We start from the raw sequence: 21,448 nt of genomic DNA, 5'->3' as shown, positions 1-21,448 counted from the left end.
TCGCTCCCATTCAGCTACAGTCTTTTGGGTCAAGGAAAAGGGACAAGAACAAGATGTGATGTGCCATTGGGAAATGGTAAGCAGCAAGGAGCAAATCAACATCAGATGCAAGTCAGAGGTTTGTTGAAACAGGTTCAGTACTTGGTTTATTTTCCTGCAGGCTTGCTGGAAGCTGAAATTCTGCACTGGACAGGGTAATTCAATATGCTTGGCGTATAAGAAGTTGCCTCACTGGCACAGACATCTTCTATCTAAAAATGAAGGAAATGCTAGTTCCACCTTTGTCTCCTTCCAGTGCCCTTGCGTCACTGGCACCCCATTGTCTTTTCCAAGTACAAAGAATAATCCCAGGCTTGATTCACTGTGCTTCCATTTGTTGAGGCCAGAGCTCTGCCATGTCTTTTCTCCTTGTAAAAATAAGCCTCATGAATTCTCTCTTTTCTGGTCACTATTGCTACTTTATGGAAAGAAATGTGTTAGGTTCAGATTTTTTTTTTCAAGAAAAGATGTAGGCAGATTACAAAAGTTTCATGATATTGGTCCCACTGAAGTCTCCTACTCTGAGAAAGCCATGCCTGAAAAGTAGTTCCTAGATGGGAAATTGGTCCAGTCACAATTTTTTATTTCTTTTTTACATGGTGAAACACAGAGCCTGATTGTAAGAAAATATTAAAATTTCTTCAGCCCTTTCGTAAGTATAATGGGTATTTGTGATGGCAAAACTAGTCTAAACATTTTTTCACTAATACAAATATTTTGAACTGAAGAGATTAATAATCAGTTTCTTGTGTCTTTTCTCTTAGATGCTGTTTTGTTCAGTAGCTAAAAAAACACAGGCCAGACTGGTGCATCTCTTGTACAACTCACAGCCAAACGGCAGCTCCAGAAGGAGAGAAGGCTGCACATAACAGGTGGGGAAACAGGAGAATGGAAAGATGGAAGGAATCAAGTATAAGGTCTCATGATTACTTAATCACTATGTCCACATCTTGTTTCATAATGCATGCAAGATTTCAGCCACCCAATCTACTGAAATCCCTCTCACAACATGTCAGCCTTTAACTAAGCATCCCCTCTCATCCTGATGGGTTATCCATCCCCATTGGCATTTTGCTGTCTTCTGCATTATCCTGTTATTTTTTTATGCTCATGTTATTTGTGAGTCTTAACATACTATTGTCCTACTGTTAGTCATGTTGACCACTTAACACATGGAGATTTCTGGGTTTCCCAGCTGTTTGCATCTCTCATCTTTACTGTACTACCTACTGCATTTGCCAAGTCATCTTGACCATCAAACTATCAGAACTCCATGTAGTATCTGAAGGATACTGCTGGAAGGAGAAAGGCAGTTTCAGTGCTTCAGAGTATCCAGGTAGCCCTAATGACTAAAATTAATCATCCCAAAAGGGACTTAGCATTATCAGCACAGCACCATGTTTCCCCACTGCAAGAGGGAGATTTGTGTAAGCTGCTGTGTTCCCTTCCTCCAACTCACTGCTTATAAGAGAGCAAGCCTCCAAAGCTGGTCTACCAAAAAAAAGCTCTTGCTCAGTCAGAGCAGACTGGTAGTGTCCCTCATGCCTCTGCACTTTTTCTATTCTGTCTCAATAAGGATATCTCAAGATTCCATTCTATCTCAGAAGGAATATCAGGTAAAGGGTTGCAGCTCTTCAGAGATCATCTCTGTGCAAAGCTGTCTGCAGGTCTGGATTGGAGATGGAACAGTGAAAAATGGGTTCCTCGCAGCCCACATGGCGCCATAAGTGGTTGTTTTTTGGTTTTTTGTTTTTTTTCTTGTACGCAGGCATCCTGAGATGCTGCAAGCCACGCTCTAAAATTCAGGACCCTCTTCCACATGGAAACCCAACGGCTAAACTGGGAGGCTGTGCTCACCCTCTGTCCCCACGTCTCATGGGCATGCTCTCCACAGCAAGGGATGCGCAGTAACTCCTCAGTGGGTCATTCAACGCTCTGCTCGGGGCTTCTCGCTCGGCGCCCACACACCCCTCCTACGTCGAGGGGTGTCAGTTCCCGAGGGCTCCGCCGCCGGGCTGGCCCCGGCCGCGGTGCCGCCGTCGGGAGACCCCGGCCCCCCCGCGCAGGGCGGGGAGGGCACGCCGGTGCCCGCGGAGAGGGAGGGCAGCGCCGGGGGGAGTGGCCCGGCCGGGACGGCCTCATAAATAGCCCTCGGCGGGGCGGCGGCGGAAGGAGCCGTCGGAGCCGCCGCTGCCGTTCCGCGCCGGCCGCGGTCAGAGGCAAGTCAGGACCGCGGACAGCGCCCCCCCCCCCGCGCCGCCCCGCGCCCACCATGACGGCGGAGACCCACCTGCAGGGCGTGGAGATCTCGGCCGCCCAGTTCTTCGAGATCTGGCACCACTACGACTCCGACGGTGACTCCTTTCCCTCCGGGACGGCGGGGGCGCGGGGGGCGAGGGGGGCGAGCCCGCGGGAGGCTGGGGGGACAGCTCCGCTGCCCGCCCGAAACCGGCCCGGTCCCCGCCCGCCGCCCGCAGCCTCGGGCGCAGCCCCGGAGCCATCGGGGCCGGGGCCGGGGCCGGGAGAGGTGCGCGGGGAGCCGCTCGCCGGGAGGGAACGGCCGGGTCGGAGATGCCCCTGCCGGCGCTGGAGAACGGAGAGAGAGTTTGGAGGGAGCGGTGACGGCAGCCGTAACTCTTTCTGTTGTTCATTCAGGCAATGGGTTCATGGACGGGAAGGAGCTACAAAACTTCATCCAGGAGCTGCAGCAGGCACGGAAGAAGGCAGGCTTGGTAGGTTAACGTTTCGCCCCACTTTTCCATCTTCTAAGGGAAAGAAGAGTTTTCTTGAGCAAACTCCAGTGCCCTGGTTCCTTCTGTTCTCTCTTGTCATCCCACGGTTCATGCACCTACCGCAGCGGGCAAAGCTTGGTTAGAAATGAGCAAGTTGCAAATCTGATAAATCATCTCCTTTGGAAAGGTGAAACCAGGGTCCACCTCACTGATGAGCGGCTCCCGCTCGTACCTTGCAAGGCTACAAGCTGATACTTCTGACAGTGCTTAAAAAGAAAAGTCAAGAAATGTATGGATGCTGTAATTTTGCCTTGGATGGGACCTTATCCCATTGCAATTAATTTTATCTGATACAGAGATGTACTCATTAAAACTGGCGGGGGGGGGGGGGGGAGAGAAGAAAAAAAAAAAAAAATTAGGAAAAAAAAAAAAGAAGAAAAGGAAAAACCCAACACTTCAGGGTAGTTGGACTTAATTTCACACCTAATGGGCAGCACGGGCTGAAATGCATTTCTGCCCCTTGGTGGTCACTAAATAGATCTGCAGATGACTCCTAAACACTTATTGCTCTTCTCCAGGTGTATGAGTACCAAATCCTGGCTGTTTAAATAGCTCAGAGAGACAGCGAAGTTTTTGACAGTGTTGTCAAAACATGTCTGTGTACGAGTTATTGAAACTTTAATTATTAATTATCTCCAAATTATACCCATACAGGGGGAGAAAAGATAAGGGAGAAATAAAGAAAGAAATTAAAGATTCTGTGTAAAAATACAGCGACTTTTAGCATCAAAGCCCAATATATAACTTAATGGAATCAGTCTAAATTAATCTATGCTAAAATAATTCTGAAGAAACAGAAAAAATATAATTTAAGTGGATGGTGTTTGCCTGGAGAAAATAGATTAATACTTCCTAATAAGAATGCCTTCAGATTGAGAAATAGCTTTTCAATAATTAACTTTGCTTTGAAATTCCTATATATTTTAGACCTAAATGCAGAAAAAAATAATTAATATGAACCTTAGTTGTATTTTGTGGAAAATTGTATCATATAAACTTTACACATATGAAAATCTGTCTCTCAGCAATGCCTCTAATGTTACTGCAGTCTAGGTAGCAGTTAATTCTTATAAGAGATGTTGGTGTAGGCTCTAATTTTCCTAAGTGTAAGTTCAAACTAAAATTAAAAATAAAATAAAGCAAAATTGAAGTTAAAAAAACCCAAAACAAAACAGAAAATTAGAAAATCAATGTGGGTGTTTTAGAAGGAAAAAGTAGATTTTTTTTTTTCACAGAGAAGTTAAAAACCTTCAATGTATTTCAAGTACTGCAACAGAATAAATCTCTCCTCTGTGCTAAAGGGCAGGAAACTTAAGTTTGCTCGGTAGAAAGAAGATATTAAAGCTTTTTTATATTTAGTATGAATTGTATTGTTAGTAGAAATGCTAATATATTACTGAGTAGCTAAAAATTGATTAGAATCTCAATGTAAAAAACATTTATAATTTTAAGGTCAGGATCTTTTCTCTCTCAAAGCAAGTGTGCATCTCTTAAAAACATAGCCTACTCAAAGCAACACAGAAACCCTTACAGGATTATTCTTATCTGCTACAAATGTTATAACGTATGTGGGTTTTTTCAAATAACTTCTGCCAATATCTGACACTGTATTCTAAAAATGCTCAGATGTTTAAGTTTTTCTGTCCCATATCTCTGATTCAAACCGAGCTTTGGAACGCTCTGCTGAAAAGAGCAATCTACAGTAGCAAAACCAAATTCAGCACCTGGTCTGTGGGCTCTGGAGTAGAGCTATATGTCATCTTAGGTTTCAAATCTAACCTGATTCTTGCATTTGAAGGCTCATTTGCTAAACAAGCATCTCATTAGTTCATTTCTTGTCTCACAGGATACTAATTCAGTATCTTTGAATATGTATTCTTTTGCACACATTGAGAAACTAGTGTAGGTTATATGTCATTTCCCTGTCTGTCCTTCTTTTAACACTCCAAAGCTTCTTTATCATTAACTTCTGCATTTCAGGTCACTCTTCTGCTGACTATTTTTGAAATATTCAATTATGCATTCTTCATAGCTGGATTTTACATCAGCCGTGACATATGCATTAAAGAATCACATTGATGCTGTCATTGAATAGGATGGTTTAATATTTCCCAATATTCTTCCCAACTACAGAACTGCTCTAATTATGTTCTGACGCTAATCCTTGCATTAATCCACTCAGCAAGCCTGTACTTTCACAGCTGCTTTTTCTCAGACAGAGAGGTAGCATGCAGCTTGATTCAGGCTAGCCCCCCTGAAAGGGGGAATGTCTGCTCAGAAGGTTTAGTGCTTGAGCTTTGGTAACATTAGGCCTTTTTGCTTCATGCGTTATGGTAGATACTGAATTGGTATAATTTATCATGGTTCAGCCATGCTAAAATAACTCTTTTTTAAAGATAAACACTACAAAAGTGTATAAACATAGTTTCCATTTATTGTGACCCACATTTATGCAATACATTCTCTATTTGGGACTGCCAATTGCCAAGAGAAACCCTGGGGTATAAGTGACCAGCACAGATGTTGGTAAAGTGTCAATAGGTGTATTTTGTCTGAGCTATTCCACATCCATTTCTCACTTTCTCTGCCTGTATAGTTGACAATATTTCTCTGCAGAAGTGTGTTATTTATGAGTACAATTATGTGAGGGTTTCTGTAGTGCCAGTTATCCTTACATTTTCAAATCGTATCAGAAAACGCTAATTTTTTTCACTTGTCGGAAAAGTATCTTTTCTGAGGTGTCTAAGGCATGAAGGGCTAGTTTCTTCATTTCAAAAATTGAGCACTGCATCTGTATCAGGTTTAGCACTAGACTTGGTTAAATTTAGGCAATATTTTTGACCAAAAATATATATTTGAATAAGATAACTCGAATAACTCTTCAAGCAGCTCATAAGCAGGTTAAGTGAACACCAAAAAACTCACCATAATTTATGAATAATGAACTAGAGAATAAGTTTCCTGGTTTGTTTAACCTGTAATCAATTGTGCCTCCTTCAATGGCTGGACCCTGTCCGGCACTGCAGAACTGCTATTAGAAAGATTAGTAAAATATTTAACCAGGACTAATTAAAATCCAAGTGTCTAATTCCCCATTTTATCTGCTAAGCAAACTTGTCCCCACTTTGGGATCATTAGATGAAAGGTGACTTTGAAGTCCATTTTATTAATAACTACATCTCTAATTAAAGCCACAGCAAATTACTAACTTGCTATGGATGACTTTGACAGAAATAGGATACTAGGCCGTGACTGTATCAGCTACAAGGAACTGACATTTTAGTTAGCTTTGGCAGGTGAAATTTGGGACAAGCTACAATGGACTTTGTACAGCTGAGAGTCCCTGTGTCTCCAGTGAGAAAATCACTTAGGTACTATATAATCAGATCTTTTATAACAACTAAACCTTTTATTTCCAAAGTCTGACGTAACTTCATCTATAACTGTAGAATTGTCCATTGTTTCAATATAACTGTAACCCTATTCTTGCTGAATGGTTTCACTAGCTTCCACCTCTAAGAAATACAATGAAAATTAAAAGTTTAATCAGTATTGAAGGTTGGTGACATCTCATATCAAAGAAAGGCAGGTCAAGTTGAAGTGTGAAATCAAATATTCAGATTTTTGCTGCAAGGCTGGCACTTTTTGCCATAGTCAGTGAGAATAGTCTTTAGAGAACAGATGTATAGCAGGGACCATAATTTATATGGACAACAATGATGGCTTTATTCTGTCAGATTTAAGGTACTGCTTAAAGTTTTCTCCCGACTAAGTCCCCCTTTCTACATTTAAGCAGTGACATTTTGACTCTGTTTCCATGATAACCAAATACTAAACAGTGAAAAATATGATATTGTGATGAGATCCTTTAAGACTAAAATAGCATCCATTGTTCAGGAAAAATCCACTCAAAGACGTGGAAAGACTATTTTGGTGTTCAGATGTATTATACTGAATTTTTTTCCTTATTTTGAAAGATTCTGCACTGCCTTCAAGTTACTAATTTAAAAACGAAAACTGAGAAAATGGAGTAATAATTGCCTATGAACTTCACTGTCACCATCTTAAACAAAGGAACTGTTAGACACATCTTCCAACATATCTGTCTTTATAATTTTTTCATTCTGTAAACTAAAATAGTGTTCTAAGCATTTAGATGCCAATCATTCACACCAGCTATAATGTAATTGCCTAGGAAGTAAAATGAAAAAAAAAATTCATTTAAACTTGACGAATGTAGCTGTAATGTGTGAGTACTTCATTAAATGTGGTATGTTATTTGGCAAATAATAGATTTTTCAAGTATGTTTACATATGTTTCTTGTATTTTAAAGTAATGATTCTATCACTGTAACTTTGTAGGATTTAACACCTGAAATGAAAGCTTTTGTGGACCAATACGGGAAATCTACTGATGGAAAAATAGGTATAGTTGAGGTAAGACAGTTACTTTGTAACTTTACTTGAAGAAAATACATTTAGCACAGAACAATGTGAGCATAATATGCCAATACTTCGGATTTTTAGATACACAGAATATTTCTTCCTCACCCTTAAGATCTTTTTTTTTCTTGTCACTAATGAAACTTTTTAATTAACAAGTAATGCATTCCTTACCACATTCCAGACATTTCACCACAAGTCATTTAACTTTTCTGTCTTTATTCAATACAAATAAGCATCAACAGCAATTTAAGTTTTCCACAAAGAATAAAGTTCTATTTCAGAAATTCAAATTAAAAAGGTAATTTGATGAGAAGTAATGCGATTTAGTGCTACCTGTGATTTTGAATTCATGCTCTGTCACCATTCCTAATAGTGATGATAACATCTGAGTGAAGTTAATTGGGCAGTCACTGTATGTAGTCTATTCTTAAAAACCCCAAATATGTAACCCAAGTAAGTTAGCATGTTAATCATGGCTAAGAATTAATTTCTTAGGATTTCCTTTCTTGAATTTTAACAGAACTGCAGGCAGAAAATTCTCACATTCCTTACTCCCATTTTCTGAAGAGGCTGAAGATAACCAGCTTCTCCTCATACAGCTGCTCAACAATTGTATAACTTAGACAACTTGATAGGAAGGGGGGAAACCATTGTGTTTTCTCTGAATTTCACTCTTCAGCACTGCAATTCAAAAGGGAGAGTTTGTGGGGTTATAGGGTTACAGTTTGAGAAGTCACTTCTCTGAGCTTAAATCAACGACTCATTTATGTCACTCTGAGTGCAGTGAGACTGCAGTTTTATTATTAAATGATATTGTGGGTTTTTTTCCTAATAATAAGAAATCTGACCTAGAGAGCTCATTAAGAAACAGCTGGAAACAAGCCAGGCCTGCAAAATTTCTACAGTGACCAACTTTGAGTCAGTATCTAATTTTAAAACTGAGAATTGAATAGAATCTGTAGAAGTCAATAGAAAGTATCACTGCTGATACAATCGATCGTTTCAAGATACCTTTTCTCCTCTGTCATATGTCTAAATTTTATATACTTCTTTAAAGGCATATGTAATTATGACTAAACTACCACAGAAATGTGAACAATTTGTCTCACTTGCAGCCACAACTGATTTTTAAATGTGCATCTTTTAACAATACTTAGCATTGATCAAATAGCTTTGCATCTAGAAAGAAGTAGTGTTTATTTGGTACATAACTCTTTTTGTTTTGGACCAACAAATATTAATTTATTTCCTATTGAAGAATGTTATTTAAATTAGTCTTTTTGAATATCTGTGGAGCCAGCAGTGATGCAAGAAGAATGTGTGAACAGTGCCTGAAAAAGACTGTGGCTCTTCAGTTAGGAAAGATAACTGGAAGTTTTACCTTTCAAATTCTATTTCTGATTCTGATATTGACTTAATGAGGGAAGATGAGCAAATCCAATAGGGTCTGATATGGCTCACCACCCCCAGTGAAGGGCCAAGCATGCTCAGCATTCACGGAAGCAACTGAATAGTGATAGTAAGGAGTTCAGTGACTGAAGGGACTTTCTCCCTTAATATAGCAGTTCCAAACCCAATAGCTGTTATTTTGTTTCCCTTAAATCAGCATGAAGCTCGATTTGGAAAGTGCTGATGGAACTCATGAAATGTGTGGTACGTGCAGAGCAGTTCGATATTAAAGTTGGTACTTGGACTTGACTCTCCTTCCTTATATTAAAAAAATTATCCAGTAATTCCAGATTGTTCCCATTTACATAGTAGACAAATCGTTTTTCTGAAAATTGTGTGACAGCTGTTTAAGAAAACTTATGTAAAGCCATTCAGACTCCCAGCCCTCAAAATGGACACACAGCATTTGACAAAGAATGTGCCAGCCAATAATGAGTTTTCAGGAAAGGTCTGTTGACTGAGATAAAGAGGAGGCCTGGATGGCTTCACAGAGGAAGAAGTGGATTTTCAGCTCAGATTAAGTGTTGATTCTGTCTTTGCAAGCACACTGCAGTTAGTTCGCTGGCTATTATCCAGTGTCCTCCAGCTAAAGGCAGAGCCTGACCTGCCCACTTTCTTTCCATTGTGTAAGAGACCTTTAATTCACCTTTTGTACTCATTGAGACCAATGCTTTTACTAAAATGCTGCTGTGAAACTCAAGGTTTCAAAACTCAGAACTGCAGCAATTTCACATTCAAATTATCTGAAGATTACTGCTGCCAAAAATTCAACTACTTATTAGCCTAAAATATTCTTTGTACTCCCATGCTCTATTATAGGATTTTAAAAAGCAAATTCACTCTATTAAGCAAAAGGAATTTTAAATAACATTAAAGATCATCAGAACTTACTTAGACAACAATGTCTAGAAAATAGTTCTGATATTGTTTTAGGTACTGAGAGTATTTTTTCTGCTAGGTAGCCTATAAAGACACACCTCAGCCTGCAGCTGACCAGAGAGAAGTCAAACCAGTCTCAGGCTTTGTAGTTGTCCTCTATTATTTGCGATCCAGAGACAACCAACCTTCTCCATAAAAGCAGCAAAGCTCAAGGCTCACTAAACTTCTATTGCTGCTGTACATAGACTTGCAATGGTCTGCACTCTTACTCAAAGATGCTCACAAAGTCCCCCTGTGCTTATCTCCACAAAGAAGTCATCACTTAAAATAGCACCAGGTTTCCATCTTTCTTCTCGATAGTGGTATAAAACTGGGACTGGGAAGTTGAACCAGTTTCCACACAATCTACTCATCCCTTTAATACTGCAGAGTTTTCCACAAAAAGCAATTTAATGCTTTCTCCTGAGACTCACAAAGGGTGAGAGGTATAGCTTAAAATAAGGTAATTTTCTTTCAGAGGTAATATATTCTGTGCCTCAATTACAGTTTGGTGCTGCTAATAGGCTGTTAATGATCCTTTGGACAGTTACTATTTTATGGTGCCCTTGCAAAATTCACAGGAGTTACCTATGTCATTGAACGACATCTTATTTATATTTTCGACACAAGCAAATCCTTTTCCATTGTTATAATCAGTCACTACACCCAAACTATCTTTTTTATTCTGAATATTTCTTCCATTCAACATTTGCTGTTAAATAGGAGCATACTCTAAAAATCAAAGATTTTCTGTCATGAAAGAAATAAAGACATTTTTTCATAAATCAGGACTAAGTTACACACATTTAGCTATTGTGTACACATAAATATATACTTTCCCATAAGTGTATATTCTATTTATAATGGAGTAGGTTTTTAAAGCTGCTGACAAAAACACATTTCTTGGGTTGATTTTGATTTCATGTTCATCCACTTAGCAAAAGCACTGAGAAGGCTCTGATGGGCCTGACAGCCTGTCATCAGCTGCACCATTTCTGTAAGGAGAGTGCTCTGATGTGTTTTTTCAGCTGTACTAACACTAAAAGAATTTAAATGATTCCTTGCATATATGATTTTAGAGAAACAAGAGATATATCTCCATAACTTTGTTGTGTCTGTCAGGTGAGAGCTGAAGACACTAATGGCTCTGCTGGTTCCCAATAAAAAAGCCTCAGCAATTAGGCAGTAGCACTGAAATAGGCAGAACAAAAGATTTGAGGGTGTGAAACGAAGGCAGAAAAACAAAAATTTGAATCAAAATTTTAAGATGGGACTCCAGAAAGTCTGCAGATGTCATTTTACATAAAAGAATGCTGCTAAGAAATCTGTCTTTCTCCATTTTCTCCATAGTAAGCACAGCTGGTCTATTCTTCAAGTAAAAAGTTTTTTTTTTTAATCAAAACATATTTCATACATTTTGAGTACAGAAAAAAAATTGAGCTTTTGTTAAAAACAAATCATGATTTTACATTAAATTATACAGCATAGTTTCCATCTTCTACATTTGTCACTTGCCAAAATTGAGTTATAGTAAATGAACATTTTCAATAATCAGTACAATAATGTCTGATTTTAAAAAAGCCTTTTGTAGAGAAGAGGCATTGGAAGAACCATCCCTGGTTTTGCAGGGCTAAAAGCCCTCTTGATTTCTTTCTGGTATTTATAGCTCTTTTTGAACACATCTCTGTGACTGACAAATGAGAACTGCCATCCCTTACTCTCCCTATTTTCTGTTTTTTTTTCTCCTGGCTTTTTCTTATATTTAACCATTTATATTACACACATGTTCTTCATGTCAGTGTTCCTTTCTTTCTTGGTATACCTTTCTTGGTATCTGAGTAGTCTATATTTCTGTTTTCTCATTCATGGTCCTTCACACTTATCCTCTGTGAATCCTTGTGTTATGCTTTCCCTTCATGCTGATTCAATGGATTTTAATACAGATTCTAATTCTGCATGGGTGAATTTTTTTCCCCTTTCCCTGGCTACCCTTTTAGTAAAGTGCTACCTCACTCCCTTCTCTCAGACCTCAAGTTCTGTTTGACCTTGATGACTATGACAAAGCTGCAGGCCAGAAGCCTTTCAGAGGCATCTTCCAAACACTTCAGCTAGCAGGACGAAGCTTCCAAGCGGGCCACAATACGGCAGCAGCAGTATGAGCACAAAGAATTCTGTACACTTTAAAAATCTTCATGCTCTGTTACAGGCTCAGCTGGCCTGATGAAGAGCCAAAATTTAATCTTTCTTAAACTCTGTTACAGCTTGCTCAGGTATTGCCAACGGAAGAGAATTTCCTGTTGTTCTTCAGATGCCAGCAGCTAAAGTCAAGTGAAGATTTCATGCAGGTACAGTATGAAAAGTTGTCTGTTATAAAACCATCGAAGACCTGCCTGCCATAAAGATATCATTAAAGCATTTACATTCTGATTGCAGACATGGAGGAAATATGACAGCGACCACAGCGGCTTCATTGATTCTGAGGAACTTAAGGTAAACCAGTATCTATGAGCATGCACAACATGAGAACAGGTGTTGGGTTACAGCCTTGTGCTGCTATCTCTTTCTTCAGATACATCCCACTTGTGCATGTTTTTGCATTTCAAACATGACAAAAAATGCAATACAATTAGCTGATGTTTTTATCACCAGTAAATTATTTAAAGTGAAACTCTAATCTGATCAATGCTTTTTAAGCCATGTTTTAATTCAGGTAAGTGTTGGTATCAAATGACTTAGGGTACCAGGTAGCTCAGAAGTAAGGAAGATTAAGCAAGATGAGTCTCTCTAACAGCTATGTTGGGTTTTGGTTTTTTTTTTTTTTTTTTTTTTTTTTTTTTTTTGGTCTCTTAGGGAAAAGAGCTGCTTTGGTTTGTTTTTTCTTAAGAGCATCACTACTATTAATCACTATGCTGCTGGACAGTTGATCAGTTGATTCTGTCTCAAGTACCATGTAACCCTACAATTTCCTAACTCTAATACTGTTAGACTAACAAAATGGAATTGTGCTGCCTCTGCTTGCTTAACCTAGTAGGATTTTGGTATCGGCTTTAATATACACAAATAAGAGCAGAATCAAGGTTACCCCATTAGGCATCTCAGCCTTGCACAGTTAAGAAATCTTGAAACAAGAGTGATTTTATTTCCCTAGTCATACAACCAACATTAATTTGCTGATGCTGAGTTAGTGTCACAGAAACACAGGGTGGTTGTTAGGAACCTCTGGAGGTCATCTGGGCCAACCCCTCTGCTCAAGCAATACCACCCAGAGCAGTTGCCCAGGACCTTGTTCAGATGGCCTTCGCATGTCACCAAGAATGAAGACTCTACAGCCTCCATGGGCAACCTGTGCCAGTGCTGTGTCATCCTTGCAGTGAAAATGTGTTTCCTGATGCTCAGAGGGAACATTTTGTGTTTCACTTTGTCACCATTGTCTCTGGTCCTGTCAGTAGCCTAGCTCCATCCTCTTTGCACCCTCTCTTGAAGTATTTATATACTTTGATGATGTTCTCCTGATGTGCTCCTCTTCTCCAAGCTTAAGCGTCCCAATTCTCTCTGCCTTTCTTCATAGCAGAGATACTCATATACAACAGCTTTCTCAGTAGAAAGGTGCCATTTTCCACAGTTCAACTGCATTTGATTCATTATTGTAGCTTTACATTCAAAGGAATCAAAGCAATTCATAGCAAGAGAACTATCTGTGTTCATTCATCTTATTTGGACTAGTTTGTCCATATGTGGTATAAAGAAGAGTGATGTAAGTTTTAAATAAAGCATCAGGAGATCAAATTGTTCAAAATCTTTCCTGTTCTTCTGCTCAGAAAAGAAATCCATGACAGAAAATTCACTTCTTTTTTTTTCCTTTTCCCTTTCTGAGTTTGATATCTGTGTGACATTTGCTGAGGATCTAAGCTTAGGGTAACCCTCAGGCAGACAAGCCCATTCTTCTGCTGACTGGTTGCACCAGGCCAGTGTTTTTAAAGTTGCAGGATCAGGAAAAGGTAGCACTTGAGAACTCTCCAGCTGTTAGATGATGCCTGCTGACTGCTATATTTTAAAATAGATTTTAAAAGGCAGGGTTGATTGAGGGCCAGCTGAAAAATGAAGGCATTTTAACTGAATCTCTAAACTAATCTCTCTTGTGCTGTGAGGTTTCATTTGCCTCAGAGAAAGAGGTCATTTTAACACTGAAAATAAGACATAAATGTCCACTTTTATTTTTAGATCAGTATTTCTTGGCAAGCAAAAACATTTTTAAGTATTTGCTATGGGAGGAGTACACCCACTTACAACTTTGTAAGTGAAATTTAAGCTGGAAATCAAGAAAACTTTCTAACAATAGTAATGGCAGTAGAGTATGTTGTCTAAGGGGGAGGCAGACTCTTCATCACTGCCTGTATTTAGGAACTGTTTGGCAATAGCTCAGATCAGAGACTAATTCAGGAAGTTTAGATAGATAGAATCCTTTCTTGACACATGAACTGAATAGCCTTTTAATTTCCCTTCCAGTTCTATTTTCAATTGAAGCACACAATAAACATGTTTCTGAAACATCCATTCACAACATTTCAGTCATGTTCTTCATTATACAAGCTACCAGGAAGGGCCTCCAGCCTGGAGCGGGCCAGGCTGCTAGTCATGTTGGGGAGTGTTAGTCATACCATTATTGACATGGCTGCACTCAGGTCCAGGAATGCAAGCATATTTTCTTATAAGCTCTCCCATTTTCTACAAGGGAAAATTCTGCAAGGATAATGACACTCCAGCTGATGACACGAATTAGGTCCTTCATCAGGTCTTGTAATGCCCTTGCTTTACAATTTGGTATCTTCCTTTTTTTTGCTGTCACAGATCTAGTACAGAAATTTAAAACATGGAATGGGTGGAAACAATCTTATTTTTAAAAGTAAAAATGGCTGGTGTTTCAAGTCATGTGACATCAAATTCTCATTCAAATGCATTGAAATTGGCTGTACACATTTAAAATACAAAGTAGGAAGAAGCAATGTTCACTTCTAGCATCAGGTAATGCCATAGGCAAGGACAAAACTCAATTAATCATTGATCTTTTCTGTAAAATTGTTCAGATGCTGCAAGAAGTGATTAGGCATACAAGTTTTCAAGGAGACCCAAGGTTAATTAGTTTAGTTTACTGATAGTGCATATTAAGAAGCAGGATACTTGAAAGCCAAACTTTTTTCCAAATTCACAATACAACAAATGGCATACAATGCAGGAAGTTTTATTAGTTACTTTTTCCAAATAAAATTCAATATTCTAGAACTTACCAAAAGAAACATATACTCTTAGCTGTTAATAACTTTTTTTTCCTACTTATTTGGAACTTCAGTAGTAAATACTAAAGTGGAAGTAAAGTAGTATTTCCCATTACTTTAATCTGAAGTTAGCAAGTCAAGTAAGTAGATAAAAATTCACCTTTTAACTCTATTTATTTTAACAGAGCTTCTTGAAAGATTTATTACAGAAAGCAAATAAGCAGATTGAAGACTCAAAGCTAACGGAATACACAGAAATAATGGTAAGTTTATTTAGAGGCATAATGGGGTTAATGGGCAGTTTTCAGTACTGTTTAAAAAGAAAAGTCCAGCAGTTTTTAACCTTCTTGGTATTTATATAACATCGTGACATGCCATTATATTTTCCCTGTTCTGCTCCCTTGTGTTGCTAGCTGTAAAACCAAAGTCTTCACATTTCATAGGAGCAAAATTGTTCTTATCATAATTATATTGTTTAGATCAAATTAATTTGGCGTTACTTTCTATATTTTGCCTTCTTTCAGTGCTGTGGTGTCTGTCTCTTGTCTTAAAAGACATCACTGCATGGTGGCTTCCTTAGATTTACAAATATCTCACACTTTCCTTCTCCCCTTGCTTCAAGGCAGAAAATTGATATTTTAGATAAACACTATAGCAAAACTGTTGCTTCCTTTGTCAGCCCATCCTTTGAACAATCCATCCATCTCATTGCTATGGCACTCCATGGTAAGGACCAGTACTGACTTCTGCATGGACTTTTCAAGAAAAAAAAAAAAGACAGAATTCTGGTCTTCAGGAAATGTATAAATCTACTTTTTTTGTTTTACCAGCTTGTTTTCATCCTAAAATACTTCTAAAAATCAAAAATGTGCTATGTAGATGCACTTGGCCTCAAATTGGCTTAAAATTGGCTGAACAAAACTTGTGTTTCTCCTGGAAAAAGTCTGCTGGTTCATTGTACCAGTATAAAAAATTTACACACAATTGTCACTGTTCATTTGCTGCTGAAGATAACATTCTCATTCAGGGAGCTTTTTGACCTCCATCCTAAAGTGTGCTGTAAGTTCTGGCCTCTGCAGAGACATGCATTGACAAAGAATTTAGTTAAAAGAGAAAAAAATAAGCCCAGCTCTCCAATCATCTCCACAGAAAACAGAAGGATAATAAAAAACACACAGTCCTGAGCAGCTGCTGGCAGGCAGAGCCAGCCACTAACTCATCAAAATACAAAATAAGTTCACTTCACAGCTGCCACTGCTTACCTCCCTCAAATGCAAATCTATTTTCCTGGGAAATGCACACAAGGCAGATGCTTTTATACAAAGGAAGGAAGTGTTAAAAGGAACCATCCTGCTGTCTAGAAATAAATGTTCATAGAATTGGTTACTTTTTTCTGGTATCCTTTGTCATTTATTTTGTATTAATGAAGTGAAATTAGGCCTTTTCTCATTGCATCACATTAGCTCCCTCTTTAAAAGGATATATGTTTATGCATATATATCAGCACAGGATGTTGCTTTTCCTCTTATCTATAAATTACATCTAAAATTATTGTGATTGCAGGTGATGGGATGGCGTGTAGGTGGTGGTGCTTTCAATACAATGTTTTGTAGTCTGCTGCTTTTGTGACTCTTTTATGCAGCAAGTGCAATATAATGTTTGAAAGTAGAAAAATTGAACTATACAGATATAAATACTGGAAGAGAAAGTCCTATGCAGGATCAATATCTTCATCTACTTCTAACAGCTATTATAAGCTGTTTGTGCTTTTTAAGTGGCAGGAACTCATCCTTTCAAGGCCTCAAAGGAAAAACCTTTAATAGTAGAGTTATTAAAAATTATTAGAAATAATAATCACTTATTTTGTGAAATTATATTAACAAAGTTATTACTATAATTTAATTATGCTTCTTTGGAGAGATTTATTTTCCCATTTTCATACCATCAAGAAAATAGGATCACCTGCAACATCTGTTCATTTTTTTTTTTTAAATATATCACAGTAAAAAAAAATATTGTCTTCACTTAAATAGTTAGATGTGTTCAATTGAATGAAATATCTATTGTTTTCTGTCTTGGGAACTGAATGCCTTGGATTCTACTTTACTTAACCCAACAGTTTTTCATCTTTATGAACAGAAAATAATGATTCTATTACCCAATCATGACATGAAGTCAAAAGTAAAATATTATCACATCAACACTCCTCTCATTTATAAATAATAGCATGCACATTTCTCATACAGGACATTCATTCAGCAGTGTAGGCAGGCTAAGACCTACCTTACCACAGGTTAATCAGAATTGCTTATCTGGTTACTTATCAAGATTTTGCAGTAGAATTAATTACTATAAATTACTTAGTCAGTACTTAAACGTATTACACAGTAAATGTGACCTGGGGACATCATTTCAGGACAAAGTTAATTGGATTTAAGTTTTCCAAATAAGTGTTTTCTTCATTAGGTTGATTAATTTTGATTAGCAATGTAAATTTATATATTCTTTCAGCTCAGGATGTTTGATGCAAACAATGATGGAAAGTTGGAGCTTACTGAACTGGCCAGGTATGTCTTCTGTTTCTTTTCACAAGAAATATCATATACCAAGTGCTGTAATGGGAACAGTTAAATATTTTGACCTTTGTTTTTTTTCTCTCCAAAGACTGCTCCCTGTACAGGAAAATTTTCTTATTAAATTTCAGGTATGAATATTCACATTCTTCAGGTAACCTGTTACATCACACATAACTGGTGTCATTAATGGATTTGTTTTCCTTTTGGCATTTAGGGTGTCAAAATGTGTGCAAAAGAATTCAATAATGCCTTTGAGATGTATGATCAAGTAAGTCTTTAAAAAATGTTATTAGTGGTGTAGCTTATTGGCACTTATTTTCTGAATTTGTGGAGAACTAGCCATAATGTCTGAAATGAAAAATTTATTTTTAACATTTAAAAATAAATGTTTAAACTTATCTTTAATGGTATTTTTCAGGATGGTAATGGCTATATAGATGAAAATGAACTTGATGCCCTACTGAAGGATCTCTGTGAAAAGAACAAAAAGGTAATCCTAGAGGGCTTCTTTCCCCTTAGAGATTAGATTTAACTTGGATTTTAAGGACGCTTTAATCCACCCTAATAAGATAAATATAGATCTTCTAAGTCATAATTCCTGAAGTCAAAGTACAACTAAAAATTGTGGTGGAAATAATAGCAGTGTAAATCCTGAACTAGGGGAGTTTTGATTACACAGTCACATTGTCAAGAGCTTGCTTGCCTCTGAGACACCAGCTAGCAGCAAGCTAACATATGGCTATCATATAATGGATAACATACAAATATATAAAAACATTTTAGTGTGTTACTGTTGGACAGGCTGAGAATACCTGGGATTTTCTCTCATTTCCTGCCATTGGAAGTAAACTTGTTCATGCTGATAACTAAACAGGATTATAAAGCATTATCTGTTCTTTAAATAGGAATTAGACATTACCAACCTTGCAACATACAAGAAAAGCATCATGGCCTTGTCTGATGGAGGAAAGCTTTACCGAGCAGAATTGGCTCTTATTCTCTGTGCTGAGGAAAATTAGAGCTCTTCTATCATGTCCACTTAACTAGTGATGTACTCTACACAATAACTGTGCACTATAAGGGAGTAGGCTGTATTTTTAAACTGCATATAGAAAATTAGCCAGGATGTGTGGCACATTCCTTTCAGTTTGTTTCTATACTGTTTGTAATGTACAGTTTTTGTAACAATAAGATTGATAAAGAGAATGTCAGTGTTTGGGCCAGTCTGTATATTCAAAAAGAAACTAAATATGTGAGGGTTGGTTTTGGTTGGGTTTTTGCTTTCATAAACATGGCTGGAGAAAAATTAAACCTGCTGACATTGCTGTGGTCATCATATCCTTTGACACTTGCAACATTTCTTGTTAAACTACGTAACAAAAAGATCTACACATATACACACATCTTTCCCAAAACAAATAAATGTGGGGTTTTAAAATATAAAACATGAATTCAGATTAAATATGATCTAGGTCTGAAATAGGAAAGAGACATTGGCATGTCTGATTTCAAAAATTTAATAAGGCACTAAGAAATATTTTCAGTTGTCAAACCACCCACTTACAGGTTGTACTCTCTGCAGTCTTACAATTACTCTTCTCATTATGAATTCATAGCATATAGACAAAGCATTTATCTGGAATAGATCTCCATACAGTAGTTGATAAAAATATAGTGTTCTCAATCTAGCTGTTTTATTGAATTTAAACATAGGCACTTCAGAAATAAATGCCGTTAATCTGTCTTGAAATCCTGGCTAAATGACAGGTAGTATAGTTAATACACAGATTAACATATGATATTATAAGTGTACCTTTCATGACTATTGCTGTGTCAGAGAATATGACAATCCATTTTCTAAACTATTTTCACATTTTGCAGGTTATAATTATTCTAGTAAATTGCTGTTTTTACATCATATTCTGTGTAATCTATAATTAAATTTAATATCCTAAGATTATTGGTGTCTAGTTTGTGTATCTCCTGGATTCTTGTATCTGTACCATGTAAAGGACAAACTGACTATTTTAAAAAAATGTGCCTCCTTGGATCTTACACTGAATTACTAGTCTATCTCACTAGCACTAAAGTTTGACAATAAATGAAGAAAAAACAGTACAGATTTTATAACAATTTAGTAATTTAGTAAATGGTGGGCTCTGCTTTTTATTATATTAGAGATGTATTTTTTAAATGGGAACTATACTATGAAGCAGCCCTATCTTCTTGCATCCTTGGGTTTTTTTGGCCTGGCTTCCTTTTTACTTCACACCAATTTTATGCCAGACAACTTCATGAATGTCCAGGCCACTGCTCCCAGTAAGTACTGGAGAAGGAGAGAAATTGGGCTGCCTCTTAATGCCAATAAACCTATGCTGCCTCCATGTACAACTGTTTTGGAAGCAATTCCAGGTTAGCAGATTAACTATATACAACTTCTCAGATGTGTTTCTGTGTCTTATTTAGCATTTGGAAGCAAATTAATTTTATTTAAAATGTGTCTCAAACAATGAGGCTCAATCCTTCAAGATTACAGTCATTGAACTCCCAGTGAAATGAGTCCTTGAATTCCTCAGGTGAACTCAAGCAACAAAATACCATTTCAGAAATGACCTAATAGCCTTGGGCTCTCTCCAGCCTGAGCCTTGGAAAGTTAAGGGGTAGGTGGTGCTGGAAAGGGTCTTGCTGGGAAAAAAATCCACACAAAAAACTAAGGTTAAGCCAGTTCATTCTCACTGTTTTACTCCCACTCCATGCACAGTGATTTAACGTCTTACGTGCTTGTCTCCTCTTTTCTCTATGCAATGTGAAATACAATTGTGTACATGAAGTGAAGGAACAGTGAATCTGCCTATCAGTACAATAAATGATTGATATTGTTCATATTGTCCACTTGAAACACTGGATTTTGCCTTATTTTAACATTTTAAAAGGGTAAAGAAAAAAGCCCCAAACCTTGTGTATAGGAATATGTTTGCTACATCGTTACAGTGAGAGGAAAAGCTATTAAAGTGTTTTGACAGAGTCACCACAGAAACTGAAATCTGTCTTCCTGAACATAAGTAAAGGTACCTGTCTCAGATCCCTTCTGAAGTCACCCTTGTGCTACTGCTGCTGCCCACCAGCTGGCTCTGCTGCAGGGCACAACACAGAATGCAAGTCTCTGTCACCCACAGGCAGGGTTTTTCCTGCAGTTATTTCTCTTAAATAAAACTTGGATTAAAAGACAGCAATTTAGAACCCCAGTTCTACTGTCAAAGTGACAGTGCAAAGCAAATTGTGACAAGTATGGCTCACTCAAAACTGCTGTAAAACCTCCAGGTTTTAAACTCTAAATCACTCCTGGGAAGACTGATTTTTAAATGTCAGGGTTGGGGCAGAACAAAGCATAATAATAAGAGAGGTGATGATAGGGAAGATTTCTTCTTCCTTCTAGTAGACATCTGGTGACCAAAGAAAAATTGTAGCATGCATGAAGATTAATTACATGATGTACTGCAGGTATGCCATATTCCAGCTAAACACAGAAACTGAAACAGAGCTACTTGGGATCCTCTTTAATTAAGCTATTAACCATTTTGCTGCCTATAAATACACTAAAATAAACACGCAAAGAAACACTCAAGCTAACAAATACCAAAACCCACTCTCCTACAAATTACAAGTATGTAGTAAAATATTTTAGCCCATTCTAGTTTAAATATGTACAGGTTAAAACTTAATATATCACTAGGTACTCAAATCAAAGAAGGTGACCTTCTAGAAATTTTAAAGCATAAACCAGCAAACTTAAAGAAAAATAACAATAGTAAAAATGAGGCCCTTCAAACCCTTGGCATTTTAAATGCCGTGTTTGCTGACAGAAGTAAACCTTAACAGTACCAGGTCAGGCAGAGTGGGTGCCTGCTTCCACCTGGGCCCACAGCACTGTCCATCAGGGCACCTCAGGGGCCAT

At 37.7% G+C, this 21,448-nt stretch overlaps 1 protein-coding gene across 1 annotated transcript; it reads left to right on the top strand.

Moving 5' to 3' along the window:
• Positions 1-2,222: 2,222 nt before the first annotated feature.
• CALB1 (calbindin 1) lies at positions 2,223-20,392 on the top strand. The gene is made up of 11 exons (XM_053944277.1): positions 2,223-2,393; positions 2,695-2,771; positions 7,194-7,268; positions 11,906-11,989; positions 12,078-12,134; positions 15,103-15,180; positions 17,429-17,484; positions 17,582-17,621; positions 17,708-17,761; positions 17,912-17,983; positions 18,399-20,392. Exons 1-11 carry the CDS (start codon positions 2,312-2,314, stop codon positions 18,510-18,512), a joined length of 789 nt encoding a protein of 262 aa, XP_053800252.1. The 5' UTR covers positions 2,223-2,311; the 3' UTR covers positions 18,513-20,392.
• The last annotated feature ends 1,056 nt before the right edge of the window (positions 20,393-21,448 follow it).

The sequence above is a fragment of the Vidua chalybeata genome, chromosome 1 (assembly GCF_026979565.1).
Source record: "Vidua chalybeata isolate OUT-0048 chromosome 1, bVidCha1 merged haplotype, whole genome shotgun sequence".
In the NCBI taxonomy this organism is placed as follows: domain Eukaryota; kingdom Metazoa; phylum Chordata; class Aves; order Passeriformes; family Viduidae; genus Vidua; species Vidua chalybeata.
Note: the sequence above shows the minus strand (reverse complement) of the source record. Positions and strands in the feature narration are given on the sequence as shown.

Coding starts and splice junctions, on each gene's coding strand:
- CALB1 (XM_053944277.1), top strand. CDS start 2,312: ATGACGGCGGAGACCCACCTGCAGGGCGTGGAGATCTCGGCCGCCCAG. Junction 7,269..11,905: donor GAAAAATAGGTATAGTTGAG/GTAAGACAGTTA, acceptor ACTCTGTTACAG/CTTGCTCAGGTATTGCCAAC. Junction 12,135..15,102: donor TTGATTCTGAGGAACTTAAG/GTAAACCAGTAT, acceptor TTATTTTAACAG/AGCTTCTTGAAAGATTTATT.